This window comes from Bombina bombina, chromosome 6 (genome assembly GCF_027579735.1).
Source record: "Bombina bombina isolate aBomBom1 chromosome 6, aBomBom1.pri, whole genome shotgun sequence".
Taxonomy (NCBI): Eukaryota; Metazoa; Chordata; class Amphibia; order Anura; family Bombinatoridae; genus Bombina; species Bombina bombina.
Window position 1 is genome coordinate 344,386,424 of NC_069504.1, and position 17,059 is coordinate 344,403,482.

Genomic DNA, 17,059 nt, shown 5'->3' on the forward strand with positions numbered 1-17,059 from the left:
TTCGCTGGAGTCAAACGCTTGCCAGTCGTCGCCAGACATTGCTGCCGTGAATCTACATACGTCGCCCTTGTTTATTAAAAAGTCTGTCAAAAACACGTGCGTCAAGTACGGAGCGATGAGCATTGGACTGTTGATAAATAAGAGTCATCAATGTTGAGGATATTATGTTTTTTTCAAAGTTATTTATATCATTTCATTCCTGTCCATGAACAAGCACATTTCTCTAAAGCTAATTTTTATTTTTCATCTGTTAATGTCTAAGTTATAGCTAGATTTATACCTGAACAAACAATAATATCTCATAGAAAGTTATTTTCTATGTATTTGTTATACCAAAAACTGATATATGATATTTACCCATAAATTAATGTGTATTTGTATTTCTATAAATCATGATAAACCTATCTCATGGTTTTTTTTTTATGATTATTAATGCTAGAATTTGTACATATATCTTTGCACATACTTGTATTTTTATATGTGTTATGTCAGAAATCTTTTGCAAACATATTTACATGTCCCTAAATTTCTTTTTTTTTTGTTCTAAACAATGTTGTCTTTCATATCTCTGTGTTTTTTTATACCACTATATGTATATAGTGTAAATGTAATATTATTCTGAGCATGAATAATTGCAAATATAACATGTAATTAGAAACTATTAAAATTGTATTTCTAAATCAAACAATATTATTGCTCCAAATTTGGTGCAATAGTAGTTATAGGGATAAAAATAAAATAAATACATTACTACTTATGGATTATGTTAAATCTTCGTCTCTCATTACAAAGCAAGGGGACAATATTATTGCTCCAAATTTGGTGCGAAATATTGCTCCAAACTTGGTGCGAAGTATTGCTCCAAACTTGGTGAACTAGTAGATATAGAGATAAAAATGAAATACATAACATAATATAGCTAACTTCCTTTTTTTTTTTTTTTTGCTAAATCTTTTTGCACCATGTTTAAGGCATGTAATACAAATCCCACTCTCCACTTCGCACCAAATTTGACACAACACTTTTCGTACCAAATGTGACGCAATACTCCTATTGTATTTATTTGCAAATGGATATTTTAAGTGCTGGGCCAGTTTTCTCTCTGCACCTGTGTAACCTCTCCTGATTGCAGTCTAGTTTTAAACACCACCCCTACACAGGTGTTATAAAATGGGCTGGCATATAAATGACATTTCTTAATGAAAATTAAATTCAAGAGAAGGAAGAAAAATACTGAAAATAGCATGACAGTAAAGAGGTGATTTTAATTTATGCTGTTTCTGAATCATGACAGTTTAATGTTAATTTTAAAATCATTTTCTAAAGTATTACACTGTGTGTCCTAATGTCATCATCAATGTTTAACTTTAATACTAATTTCACATATACATACTTTCAAAGTATAATACACAATGTAACAAATGGCAATTTCAAGTTCTGATGAGTGATCAATGACACAAGTATCGAGCAATTTGATTCGTTACTGATAGTATAAAATGTATATTTAAATCAGATTGGCTGATGTCATAAATCATGTGATTATGCATTTCCCAGTCAAAAGTGGTGGAAACTGTCACTAGTTTGTGGGTTGTTTAGGAGTATTGTGTCAAATTTGGTGCAAAAAGTGTTGCGTCAATTTTGGTGCGAAGTGGAGAGGGGACTTGTATTACATGCCTTAAACATCTATATCTACTAGTGCACCAAGTTTGGAGCAATACTTTGCACCAAATTTGAAGCAATACTTTGCACCAAATTTGGAGCAATACTATTGTCCCCTTGCTTTGTAATGAGAGACAAATATGTAGCATAATCCATAAGTAGTAATGTGTTTATTTCATTTTTATCCCTATATCTACTAGTGCACCAAATTTGGAGCAATACTTTGCATCAAATTTGGAGTAATAATATTGTTTGGTTTAGAAAGAGTATACAATTTTAATAAAGTTTCTAATTTACTTTTATTATCTAATATGCGTCATTGTCTTGCAGCATCGAACATAACCTTTCTGTGTTTTCAGACTCCCATTGATTTCTATGGCATTTGTGGCCTCAAGGGTGACGGTTTGAATGATAGGTACGCTGCATCGGAATTGACGCAGGTGTACCTGTAGAATGTTTGATAAATTGGGAAGAGTGTCAAATGTGAATTCGAAACATCTGGAATGACGCAAGCATCGATCTGCGTCGGATTGTGATCGCTGGAGTGTATATTACGTCACACATTTCAACATTTGACAATCTTGACGCTTTGTTAACTACGGCGGATCAATCTCGCGTCAAATTTGATGCAGGATTCCAGCGTATTATCAGTTGAAGCTTTGATAAATCTATCCCATATTCTTAGAAGAGATTGCATACTCCTTGAATCGAATCAATCGGTGAAACAAAACATTGATCTAGCTACATCGCTTTAATTTATATACAATTATCAATATGTTATTAATTAATATATTTACTTTAAATGTTATTAAAATTGATTTGCAACAACTTCGCCATCTAGTCCTTTGTATAACAAAAATATAACATTAATTTGCTACACAGAACAAACTATCACTTTTCTATGCTGTTCTGTTCAGATGGTCTCCTAAAAATTAAGAAAGATCATCAAACCAAATTTAATATATTCATTTGGATAACAAAAAAAAAATAGTAAAAAAAAAGCTTCAATGAAAATACCTCTCAATGCTTAGGATTGTTAGTGATTCTAGGCCAGTTTGTTGCAGGCTTATTTCTGCATTCAAATTATATTTCACCATAACACAGTATCATGATATTAAGTCTATTTCAAAGCCCTTTCTCATTGCTTGTGAAGAACGAAAGACCACAGGCACTTACCCAAAATTGGGCATCCTCCATCATAGCTTGGTGGCTCCCATTTCATAGAACACCAATCTTCCCCAACCTCTAATACATCAGGAGCTTGTGGGGCATCAGGGATATCTGGTTAACATATTATGAAGACAATTATATTGCTTGCATCAGAAAACTATTATAACATTTACAAGTGATTTTTTTTTTTAATATATTTTTCTTTATTGACATTTTTTTGACATACAGTTACACAGAAAAATAAAGCCATTAGTATATAAGCAACATATTTGTTGTTTCCTTTTGTACTGTCCTTTTAAGGAGTCTCTTATATTAGGCTTAGCAGCCTGGAGAGTTAGACTCAATGCTATAAACCAAGATCCATGTCGATTTTATGTACATTCACTGTAACGGAGGTGGAGAACATGGACCGAACTAAGAATAGCTGCTTGGGTTGTTCCTCCATTGTGGGCCCCACATAGCCCTCGAAATAGAGGAAGTAGGAGTTGATGTGGGTGGACAGTCTAACAGGTATATTGTAGGTGATTAATATTACTTATAGAACATTAATAATAACAAACAATAAAAACAATAACAGAAACAGTTATCTACTATTTAATGAAATTGTTAGTTTTGACTTGTATTGTAGTCTCATTTTGGGGGGTTGTGAGGAGTGACGAAACCCATTCTAAGTTTGTATATCTTTGGAATTAATGATCTGGAGTATTAGAGCAGGATTCCCAAAGGAAATATATATCATGGTAAAATGTCAGTTGCCCCAATTTAAGATAGGGAAATCTTTCTAAGCTTAAATTTGTGTCTACTAGGGTTTTCCATTCGTTGATTGTAAGTGGTTGTGTGGATTTCCAATGTCTTGGGATTAGTTGATAGCTGCATTAAGCATTATTTGTAACAGGTATTTTCTAAGTTTACATGTTATTTCGCTGGATTGATTGAGCAAAATCATCTCTGGATTAGGTGTCAGAAGTGAGTGTAATACTTTGTTTATATTGTTGAAAATGTTAGTCCAATATTCTTTAATGGGGGTACCCTCTACAGTTGATTTTTTTTATGCTCAGTACTTATTTCAAATGTAATTTTTTAAATGTAATTATTTAAATGTTATTTATGGATAATTATGGTCAATTACTGTAGTTTGAGTTAGTTTTAGTTAAAATATAATACTGAAATTCTATATATAAAAAAATCAATATTGCAAATACTTCAACAAAAAGGGCATACCTCTTCTGTGACCCTGTTTAAACAGAATACTAACCTGGCTAAACTTAGCAGGAAAGGGGTAACTAAAAGGATCTTAGAGGTTTCAGTTGAGACAGTGGCCCCAAGTTATCAAGTTCTGGCGGACCTGATCTGACACTGCGGATCAGGTCCACCAGACCTCGCTGAATACGGCGAGCAATACGCTCGACGTATTCAGCATTGCACCAGCAACTCACAAGAGCTGCTGGTGCAACGCCGCCCCCTGCTGACTCACGGGGGTGTCAATCAACCCGATTGTACTCGATCGGGTTGATTTCCGGCGATGTCTGTCCGCCTGCTCAGAGCAGGCGGACAGGTTATGGAGCAGCGGTCTTTGTGACCGCTGCTTCATAACTGCTGTTTCTGGCGAGTCTGAAGACTCGCCAGAAACAGGGGCCATCAAGCTCCATTCAGAGCTTGATACATATGCCCCAGGGTCTGTATCTTTAGAGGGCCCAACTGACCCTACATCAGTAGGGGCCTTACTACAAGTGGGTCTTGTGCGGCTCAAACTCAATCTACACTTTGGTTGCAGGGTTTCTAAAATAGTTGATACAGTGTGACTGAAAAGCCTGCAACCAAAAAGGAAAGCTGTGCAAGTGCATGTCTTTTAACTCAGGCTAACCAATGGGAAAGAATGACTCACTCAACTTTTGCTGATTGCAAACAGCAAGGGCATTGTTAAAATGGGGGGCCCTACGATAACCTTGGCCCTGAGGGCCCAGTGTAGTATTGTTATGCCCTGCTTTGCAGTATCATTTCATTCAAGCTTAGTTCTAATTTGTGGAAGTGTACAATAATGGCACAATATGCAAATTTGTGGCAATGTACAATAATGGCACAATATGCAAATTTGTGGAAGTGTACAATAATGGCATACTATGCCAATTTGTGGCAATGTACAATAATGGCAAACTATGCTAATTTGTGGAAGTGTACAATAATGGCCCACTATGCTAATTTATGGACATGTACAATAATGGCACACTATGCCAATTTGTGGAAGTGTACCAAAATGGCACACTATGCTAATCTGTGGAAGTGTACTGAAATGGCACACTATGCTAATTTGTGGCAATGTACAATATTAGAACACTATGCTAATTTGTGGAAGTGTACAATAATGGCACACTATGTCAATGTATTTAAATGTATAATAATGGCACACTATGCTCATTTGTGGCATTGTACAATAATGGCATACTATGCCAATTTGTGTAAGTGTATAATGATGGCACACTATGCTAATTTGTTACAATGTACAATAATGGCATAGTATGCTAATTTGTGGCAATATACAATAATGGCACACTATGCTAATTTGTGGAAGTTTACAATAATGTCACACTATGCTAAATTGTGGAAGTGTACACTATGCTAATTTCACTATGCTAGTTTGTGACAATGTACAATAATGGATTAGTATGCTAATTTGTGGCAATATACAATAATGTCACACTATGCTAATTTGTGGCAATGTACAATAATATCACACTATGCTAATGTGTGGAAGTGTACAATAATGGCACACAATGCTAATTTGTGTAAGTGTACAATAATGGCACACAATGCTAATTTGTGCAAGTGTACAATAATGGCACACTATGCTAATTTGTGCAAGTGTACAATAATGGCACCCTATGCTAATTTGTGGAAGTGTACAATAATGGCACACTATGCTAATTTGTGGCAGTGAAAAATAATTGCACACTATGCTAATTTGTGGCAATGTAAAATAATGGCACACTGTGTCAATTTGTAGCAATGTACAATAATAGCACACTATGCTAATTTGTGGCAATGTAAAATAATGGCACACCATGCCAATTTATGGCAATGTACAATAATGGCACACCATGCTAATGTGTGGCAATGTACAATAATGGCACACTATGCTAATTTGTGAAAGTGTACAATAATGGCACACCATGCTAATTTGTGGCAATGTAAAATAATGGCACACCATGCTAATTTGTGGCAATGTACAATAATGACACACTATGCTAATTTGTGGCAAAGTAAATAATAGCACAGTACGCTAATTTGTGGCAATGTACAATAATAGCACATTAAGCTAATTTGTGGCAATGTACAACAATGGTACACTATGCTAATTTGTGGCAATGTACAATAATGGCACACTATGCTAATTTGTGGCAATGCACAATAATGGCACACCATGCTAATTTGTGGCAATGTACAATAATAGCACACTATTCTAATTTGTGGCAATGTATAATAATAGCACACCATGCTAATTTGTGGCACTGTACAATAATGGCACACCATGCTAATTTGTGGCAATGTACAATAATAGCACACCATGCTAATTTGTGGCAATGTACAATAATAGCACACCATGCTAATTTGTGGCAATGCACAATAATAGCACACCATGCTAATTTGTGGCAATGTAAAATAATGGCACACCATGCTAATTTGTGGCAATGTACAATAATGGCAAACCATGCTAATTTGTGGCAATGTACAATAATGGCACACCATGCTAATTTGTGGCAATGTACAAAAATGGCACACGATGCTAATTTGTGGCAATGAACAATAATGGCACACCATGTTAATTTGTGGCAATGTACAATAATGGCACACCATGCTAATTTGTGGCAATGTACAATAATGGCACACTATGCTAATTTGTGGCAGTGAAAAATAATTGCACACTATGCTAATTTGTGGCAATGTAAAATAATGGCACACTGTGTCAATTTGTAGCAATGTACAATAATAGCACACTATGCTAATTTGTGGCAATGTAAAATAATGGCACACCATGCCAATTTATGGCAATGTACAATAATGGCACACCATGCTAATGTGTGGCAATGTACAATAATGGCACACTATGCTAATTTGTGAAAGTGTACAATAATGGCACACCATGCTAATTTGTGGCAATGTAAAATAATGGCACACCATGCTAATTTGTGGCAATGTACAATAATGACACACTATGCTAATTTGTGGCAAAGTAAATAATAGCACAGTATGCTAATTTGTGGCAATGTACAATAATAGCACATTAAGCTAATTTGTGGCAATGTACAACAATGGTACACTATGCTAATTTGTGGCAGTGTACAATAATGGCACACTATGCTAATTTGTGGCAATGCACAATAATGGCACACCATGCTAATTTGTGGCAATGTACAATAATAGCACACTATTCTAATTTGTGGCAATGTATAATAATAGCACACCATGCTAATTTGTGGCACTGTACAATAATGGCACACCATGCTAATTTGTGGCAATGTACAATAATAGCACACCATGCTAATTTGTGGCAATGTACAATAATAGCACACCATGCTAATTTGTGGCAATGCACAATAATAGCACACCATGCTAATTTGTGGCAATGTAAAATAATGGCACACCATGCTAATTTGTGGCAATGTACAATAATGGCAAACCATGCTAATTTGTGGCAATGTACAATAATGGCACACCATGCTAATTTGTGGCAATGTACAAAAATGGCACACGATGCTAATTTGTGGCAATGAACAATAATGGCACACCATGTTAATTTGTGGCAATGTACAATAATGGCACACCATGCTAATTTGTGGCAATGTACAATAATGGCACACTATGCTAATTTGTGGCAATATACAATAATGGCACACCATGCTAATTTGTGGCAATGTACAATAATGGCACACTATGCTAATTTGTGGCAATATACAATAATGGCACACCATGCTAATCTGTTGCAATGTACAATAATGGCACACTATGCTAATTTGTGGAAGTGTACAATAATGGCACACTATGCTAATTTGTGGAAGTGAACAACAATGGCACACTATGAGTTTTTTCATTTAAAAACTGTTATTATTTGAGAGTGTACTGGCAGAACAACCTACTTAATTGAGCAATATTTATTATTTGCAGGTCAAATTGACATTTTTATTTTTACCTCCTGTTGTTTAGTTTTAGTTTCATTATTCATTGGCTGCTTGAGTATTATGTGACATAAACATACTGATAAGCTGGGAGATATTTTATTGGATTTTAGTCGAGGCTTATTAATACAGAGGTTTGCTATTTGTTGCATACATTTACTATACTTACCTACAACTTTTATTTTAATGTGTGCTACAGCTTCTCCGGCCTCATTCTTTACCATAATTCTATAGGTCCCAGTATCTTCCTTCTCAGCTGAGTCAATAACCAGAAGGCCATGATCAGGATAAGACTCGGCTCGGACACGACCACTAAGATCTGTAATCCACTAAAATAAAATACATTATATCTATATTATATACTGAGTTGTTGTTCCCTTAAAATTGATTTAAAACTTAAAATAAACATACAAACATAGTAAAAGATTTTTAAATTATATATAGACTTGATTTGACAGAACAAAGTTTTAGTGCATGAGAATATATACTTATTAATAGTATCCCGGCTTCGTTGAGGACTTCAGCCCGGCTAGGATGAAGACTTCTCCCAGTAAGTCGATCTTCAGGGGGTTAGTGTTAGTTTTTTTTAAGGGTGTATTGGGTGGGTTTTATTTTTAGGTTAGGGACTTTGGGCTGCAATAGAGCTAACTGCCCTTTTAAGGGCAATGCCCATCCAAATGCCCTTTTCAGGGCAATGGGGAGCTTAGGTTTTTTTAGTTAGTATTTTATTTGGGGGGTTGGTTGTGTGGGTGGTGGGTTTTACTGTTGGGGGGTTGTTTGCATTTTTTTTTACAGGTAAAAGAGCTGATTACTTTGGGGCTAAAAGGCCCTTTTAAGGGCTATTGGTAGTTTAGTTTAGGCTAGGTTTTTTTTTAGTTTGGGGGGGGCTTTTTATTTTAATAGGGCTATTAGATTAGGTGTAATTAGTATAAATATCTGTAATTTGTTTATTATTTTCTGTAATTTAGTGTTTTTTGTTTTTTTGTACTTTAGCTAATTTAATTTAGGTAATTGTATTTAATTTAGTTAATTTATTTAATTATAGTGTAGTGTTAGGTGTTAGTGTAACTTAGGTTAGGTTTTATATTACAGGTACTTTTGTATTTATTTTAGCTAAGTAGTTATTAAATAGTTAATAACTATTTAATAACTATCTACCTAGTTAAAATAAATACAAACTTGCCTGTAAAATAAAAATAAATCTTAAACTAGCTACAATGTAACTATTAGTTATATTGTAGCTAGCTTAGGGTTTATTTTATAGGTAAGTATTTAGTTTTAAATAGGAATAATTTAGTTAATGATAGGAATATTTATTTAGATTTATTGTAATTATATTTAAGCTAGGGGGTGTTAGGGTTAGACTTATGTTTAGTGGTTAATAACTTTAATATAGTGGCGGCGACGTTGGGGGCGGCAGATTAGGGGTTAATAAATAGTATGTAGGTGTCGGCGATGTTGGGGAGCAGCAGGGGTTAATACATATAATGTAGGTGGCGGCGGTGTCCGGAGCGGCAGATTAGGGGTTAATAATTATAATGCAGGTGTCAGCAATGTCGGGGGTGGCAGATTAGGGTTAATAAGTGTAAGATTAGGGGTGTTTAGACTCGGGGTTCATGTTAGGGGGTTAGGTGTAAACATACATTTTATTTCCCCATAGGAATCAATGGGGCTGCGTTACTGAGTTTTATGCTGCTTTTTGGCAGGTGTCTCAGCCGGCTCTCCCCATTGACTCCTATGGGGAAATCGTGCACGAGCATGTATGACCAGCTCACCTCTGACTTAAGCAGCGCTGTTATTGGAGTGCGGTAATGAGCAAAATTTTGCTCAATGCTCACTTCTTGCCTTTTAACGACGGGTTTCTGAAAACTCGTAATACCAGCGATGCATGTAAGTGAGCAGTGAGGGAAAACTGCTCGTTAGCACTGCATAGCCTCTAACGCAAAACTTGTAATCTGGGCCTTCAGATAGAAGATGCAATTTTCAACAACTTTGTATTTTACTTCTATTATCAATTTTTCTTCATTCTCTCTGTATCTTTTGAAAAAAAAAAGCAGGGATATAAGCTCAGGAGTGTCTAGAGCACTATATGGCAGCAGTTTTGCAGGATTGTTATTCATTTGCAAGAGCACTCGATGGTAGCACTATCTGCTACCATATAGTGCTTCAGACATCTACCTAGGTATCTCTTCTACAAAGAATACCATGGGAATGAAGCAAACCTGATAGTAGAAGTAAATTCAAAACTTTTGGGTTTCATATCCATATGCATTTTCTTTTTGTCCCCTTTAATTAGTATGAGACAAAGTGCTCATGGTACATTCATTCTATTCAAAGGAAAATAAAAGTACAAAAGTACAGAAAGAAAATACTGTAACGTATTAGAGTACTTCATTGTTGCACTGCTGCTTGAATATAACTGCATTTAACCCCTGCAATGGTCAGTCTGTATTAACTGTGGCTGTTAGGAATTGTTAGCATGACTAGCGCCATCTTGTTCTTGGCTGCCATTTTGTCTTTGGCATCCATAATAACCTTTATTATAGTGGTTCTACTATGTAGTGAGTAATATGCTGATGTTAGTAAGAATTGTATTAGTATTATTGGTCTTGCAAAGGTTACTGGCAAGGCGCCTGGAAGTCTGTTATCTAGGTAAGATGGCCAAACGGCCTTGCTTCGGGAAGAAATATGTGCACAGATGTATTTTTGCTACTGTTATAAGAAACACTCCTTCATACTCCTCTTTCTCTCATATATTTCAATAAGCTTCTTTTGTTCATGAAATATGGTATTATATGATGAGATCATAACGTGTCATCATGTTAACCTTGTATGCTGTACTTGTTGTCTATAAGACATGCCTTCCATCTAACAATAAACAGAATAGTTTTAGATCATAGCGGCGTGGTCTGAATTACTGTTCTCTGGACGTCCTTATCAAATAATCTATTCATTTCCAGGTGGTACAGTGGGCCCAAGTCCTGACTGACACTTCCCCTCTGAAAACAACACCTAACAGTTTATGGTGTCAGCTCGTGGGATTCGCACTGGGTACGTAGATGAGTGTTTTTTTACTCTACTTTCCTTCTGTGAATCTGAACCTAAATTTAGTTGGTTTTATTTTTGTAATAGGTGTTGGTTATACATGATAAAGGGTTAAAGGGGATCCTGCAGTAGAAGCAGGATTTTGTGGAGGTTTTCAGACCTGCCGGCAGTTGTGATAATCCCCTCCAGGCGTGTTAAAGTCCTGTGCTGGTTTAGACAGGTATTGTAGTCCTGTCTGGTGAAGTGCGCAGGGATAAAAATTAGCATGCAGTTGACGGCAGGTTATCAGTCCCCCGGGCAAGTTGGCATCGCTTTGTTAGGGTGAGTTTGAGTCTCACTTGTGTTGAATCTGTCCATATATACATGTACTATAGTAAAGTTTTTGTTACCTATCACTGGATCTGAATTGGATATTTGATGCTCTGCTTGTTTGCTTTTTATTGCTATATAATTGCTGTGCTTAGAAAATATGTAGGTTATTGCATTTTTAATGTCTATAAAGGGGTTAACAGAAGCAGAGAGATATCCACTCCAGAAAGGGAGGGGGATGATAAAAAACTGTCAGTGAGCACAGCTGTGTAGAGTCAGAAAAAAAAATTATATTATCCTGTGTGAAATGTGTTTTTCTCAATTTGTGGGGAAAATGGCCATTCCTTTCAAATTTGGGCACTTGTAAATACATTTTAAATTTGGTGGAAAGTTAATCTTATTGTATTTTTATATTTCTTTGGTATGTTATGAAATATTTGTTTTCCTGAGAAGGAAAGAAAAAAAAAAGGAAGTGAATTTCTGGTATGCGAGATGAGATATGAGCTTGTGTGTGTGTGTGTGTGTGTGTATGTATTGCTGTAAAAATGACCTTGGTGCATTTTTCTTTCTGTATGGTAATTATTTAGGCTAGTTTCTTTTGCTAAGAAAGCAAATGTTGTAATGAGGTATTTTGTAGTGTTATTGTTATAACTGTATTTTAAAGTCAACAGCATGTTTTAATTATGTATGTTATTTAATAGCAGTTTTTAGTTTTAAGTGATATTTGTTGTATTCAAATAAAAAAACTGTCCACCTGTTGCGGCATATCAATATATTGTTTTTGCAAGTGAACTAATTAAGGGATCTGTGAATGTGCGGATGATTGAGTGACTTGCGGTCACGTTCTGGTAAATGAAAAAGATTAACAGGTTGATTCAAGTATGTTGTATTTGCAAGACTTGTGCAAGGAGTTAGTGGAAAAGATAAAATAAGGTTATAGGCTGTATATCATTACATTTATCTAAAAGTATTTGGGTCCGTTTCTGGTGCAAATAAATTAATTCAGTAGAAGTTTTAGTATAAATTGCTAACATATTACTGTGTAACATTATGTATGCTGTGATGGCTCTCATTTAAATATGCAGGTCATGATACAGTAAAGCAGTAGATTTTTTGTGGTAAATAATACAAGTTTCCTAAATCATGGCTAGGGTATAGTGATGTCGCGAATAGTTCGCCGGCGAATAGTTCCCGGCGAACATAGCATGTTCGCGTCCGCCGCGGCGGGCGAACATATGCGATGTTCGATCCGCCCCCTATTCATCATCATTGAGTAAACTTTGACCCTGTACCTCACAGTCAGAAGACACATTACAGCCAATCAGCAGCAGACCCTCCCACCTCCTGGACAGCATCCATTTTAGATTAATTTGGAAGCTGCATTCTTAGTGAGAGGAGGGACAGTGTAGCTGCTGCTGATTTAATAGGGAAATCGATAACTAGGCTAGTGTATTCAGTGTCCACTACAGTCCTGAAGGACTCATCTGATCTCTGCTGTAAGGACAGCACCCCAAAAAGCCCTTTTTAGGGCTAGAACATCAGTCTGCTTTTTTTTTTTTCCTGTGTAATCTAATTGCAGTTGCCTGCCTGCCAGCATGTGTGTTACAGGCTCACAGTGTATACTGTGCCCACTTGCCCAGTGCCACCACTCATATATGGTGTAAAAGTAGTGTACATTTAAAAAAAACAACACTTTTTTGACTGTGAAATAATAGCAGACAGCTGCCAGTACCCAAGATGGCTGCCAATAAGGCAGATGGGGAGGGTTAGAGAGCTGTTTTGGGGGGGATCAGGGAGGTTGGGGGCTAAGGGGGGATGCTACACCACAGCATATGTAAATATGCTAAAAAAAATTTTTTTTAAAAAATTAAAAAACCTTTTATTTTAGTACTGGCAGACTTTCTGCCAGTACTTAAGATGGTGGGGACAATTGTGGGGTGGGGGAGGGAAGGGAGCTGTTTGGGAGGGATCAGGGGGTCTTATGTGTCAGATGGGAGGCTGATCTCTACACTAAAGCTAAAATTAACCCTGCAAGCTCCCTACAAACTACCTAATTAACCCCTTCACTGCTAGCCATAATACACGTGTGATGCGCAGCAGCATTTAGCTGCCTTCTAATTACCAGAAAGCAACGCCAAAGTCATATATGTCTGCTATTTCTGAACAAAAGGGATCCCAGAGAAGCATTTACAACCATTTGTGCCATAATTGCACAAGCTGTTTGTAAATAATTTCAGTGAGAAACCTAAAATTGCGAAAAAATTTAAGTTTTTTTTTAAATTTGATCGCATTTGGCGGTGAAATGGTGGCATGAAATATACCAAAATGGGCCTAGATCAATACTTTGGGTTGTCTACTTCACTACACTTAAGCTAAAATTAACTCTACAAGCTGCCTACATGCTCCCTAATTAACCCCTTCACTGCTGGGCATAAAACACGTGTGGTGCGCAGTGGCATTTAGCAGCCTTCTAATTACCAAAAAGCTACGCCAAAGCCATATAAGTCTGCTATTTATGAACAAAGGGGATCCCAGAGAAGCATTTACAACCATATGCCATAATTGCATAAGTTGTTTGTAAATAATTTCTTTGAGAAACCTAAAGTTTGTGAAAAAGTGAACAATTTTTTTTTATTTGATCGCATTTGGCGGTGAAATGGTGGCATTAAATATACCAAAATGGGCCTAGATCAATACTTTGGGTTGTCCACTACACTACACTTAAGCTAAAATTAACTCTACAAGCTGCCTACATGCTCCCTAATTAACCCCTTCACTGCTGGGCATAAAACACGTGTGGTGCGCAGTGGCATTTAGCAGCCTTCTAATTACCAAAAAGCTACGCCAAAGCCATATAAGTCTGCTATTTCTGAACAAAGGGGATCCCTGAGAAGCATTTACAACCATTTATGCCATAATTGCATAAGTTGTTTGTAAATAATTTCTGTGAGAAACCTAAAGTTTGTGAAAAAGTGAACAATTTTTTTTTATTTGATCACATTTGGCGGTGAAATGGTGGCATGAAATATACCAAAATGGGCCTAGATCAATACTTTGGGTTGTCTACTACACTACACTTAAGCTAAAATTAACTCTACAAGCTGCCTACATGCTCCCTAATTAACCCCTTCACTGCTGGGCATAAAACACGTGTGGTGCGCAGTGGCATTTAGCAGCCTTCTAATTACCAAAAAGCAACGCCAAAGCCATATAAGTCTGCTATTTCTGAACAAAGGGGATCCCAGAGAAGCATTTACAACCATTTATGCCATAATTGCATAAGTTGTTTGTAAATAATTTCTGTGAGAAACCTAAAGTTTGTGAAAAAGTGAACAATTTTTTTTTATTTGATTGCATTTGGCGGTGAAATGGTGGCATGAAATATACCTAAATGGGCCTAGATCAATACTTTGGGTTGTCTACTACACTACACTTAAGCTAAAATTAACTCTACAAGCTGCCTACATGCTCCCTAATTAACCCCTTCACTGCTGGGCATAAAACATGTGTGGTGCGCAGTGGCATTTAGCAGCCTTCTCATTACACAGTATTGGGGCAAGGGTCCATCTGACCACTGATACCTGGTCTGCAAAGCATGGTCAGGGCAGGTATATCACCTACACTGCGCACTGTGAAGCGGGCGTAACCCTTACACTACCTGATCGATACAACATCATACCTGATGTTTTAAAGCACGTTATTCCAAACAATTTAGGAATGTTAGGTGATTTATGCCCTTTATGGATTAAAACCAGACTCTGCATCAACTATGTAATTTTCCATGGGAGTTTTGCCATGGTTTCCCCTCCGGCATGCCACAGTCCAGGTGTTAGTCCCCTTGAAACAACTTTTCCATCACTATTGTGGCCAGAAAGAGTCCCTGTGGGTTTTAAAATTCGCCTGCCTATTGAAGTCTATGGCAGTTCGCCCGTTCGCGAACTTTTGCGGAAGTTCGAGTTCGACGTTCGCGAACCCAAATTTTTAGGTTTGCGACATCACTACTAGGGTATACATATGTAATTTACATGATAAATGGTTAGTCCTTAAAGGGACAATACACTGTAACATAGTTTTGATATTAATGTATTTTCAATGGCTTGTTATACAAGCTGAATAGTTTAAAATATAGGAGAAGTTGCATTTGTAAGTTTATTTGTATATATGAAGGAGCTGGTTGTGTGCTGTCAAAACACAGTTGATAGCAATGGGTTGAATTTCGTGTAATAAGTATATTTTATTGTGTTCCTTATCTTATATTTGTCTGTAAAACCGGAGCTCAGGGCTTAGACAGAGCAATGGAAAATTGTCATTTTATTATTAAAAGGACCAGTTCACTCATGTGAAAGGAGTTCATGAGCAGCAATAACACTGTATTAGCAGTTTGCAAAATATATTTTTTGAGACCTTTCCTTGTATTATTCTTTTTAAATCTGCCGTTTAGATAGCAGATATTTACGCAGCGTAACTTAATTCTCTCTGTAATGTAAACTGAACTGATAAATTGCCTGCAACCTTTGTGTTGTGATCTATGAGATTAAAAAAAATAATAAAAAAATGGGGAGAGAAAATATTTAAGGCAAACTGATATAAAATATGAGATTTTAAAGACATATTTACAGAGAGAGAAAATGAGGTTTACTGTAAGCCTAACACTAGTATATTTAACTGTGTCAGCAGTTTAAATTAAAGATATTTTATTTTAAATTTGGGTAAAATGTCCCTTTAACTAGCCTGCACCCCACTGTGAGTGTGTATTTATGCTGGCTGTGTTTGCTTAGGCTATCCAATGGATGTCAGTATACATTTTTTATTATAAGTAAGGCCAATGGATCATTGGGAACAATTTAAAGGGGACATTTTTGGACAAACTATCCTTTATAATCTATTAGTGTAAATTATTATTATTATTATTATTATTATTATTCTTTTGTAGAGAGCTTATTTTTTGTTATATGCAATTGTTATATTTAGCTAGAGAGCTGCAAAATGGTGAATATCAAATTTAAAAAAAAAAAAAAAATAGTTGAATCCAATAATTGTGTTTTTATTAAAATTTTGGTTATGTAAAAAGTATATACTGGATTCCAGAGTGTTTCACAAATTATTTGTGCCACACATGATTGATTTAAAAGTGAATTTGCACTGTGCATGCGAGCAGGAGCTATATAGAACGGTGGCTGTACCATTATTATCTGATTTTTCCCAAAATAGGGTACTTAGGTGTTTGTGTGTTCCTTTGTAAATTTATGGTTCGGGATTTTATTTGTAAATATGCAACTGGAGGATCATCTGAAGTGATTGCATCATTAGTATGATCTCATAGTATTGTGCATGGTAGAATTTGCAGAATCTAGGGTATAGATGGTTGTTATAGGATTTTAATTATTTGTAGTGTTTTGCGAGTGCTGTGTTTCAGTGAATGTAAGTATATGTGTTGAATTTCAGGATAATTGTGGTTGTTTAAAGTTTGTGTCGGCTGTTAATCTTTTGTTTTGTGCAATGGACAAGTGGTTTTAGCTGTTTTCATAGAGAATGTTATGTTTTTCTCTTTCGTGACTGCATGCTGTATGAATGGAATTTTGAGGTGTAGTTGATTTCGTCTGCTATTAAGAATAGTATACCACATGCATGAGTGGAGTGCATGAATGGTCTTTTAGTTTCGTGTTATATCGTGTTTGCGTGGGATGTTTCACACAAACAAGGGA

General features: G+C 36.1%; 1 protein-coding gene across 7 annotated transcripts in view; it reads right to left on the minus strand.

Moving 5' to 3' along the window:
- MYBPC1 (myosin binding protein C1) overlaps nucleotides 1–17,059 on the minus strand; it is a 262,117-nt gene that overhangs the window by 86,292 nt on the left and 158,766 nt on the right. For all 7 annotated transcript variants that reach the window (XM_053716989.1, XM_053716988.1, XM_053716992.1 and 4 more), the window contains 2 exons: nucleotides 8,170–8,329; nucleotides 2,836–2,940 (listed from right to left, as the gene is read on the minus strand). In XM_053716989.1, the coding sequence (XP_053572964.1) occupies nucleotides 2,836–2,940; nucleotides 8,170–8,329 (265 nt within the window). The remainder of the gene's footprint in view (nucleotides 1–2,835; nucleotides 2,941–8,169; nucleotides 8,330–17,059) is intronic.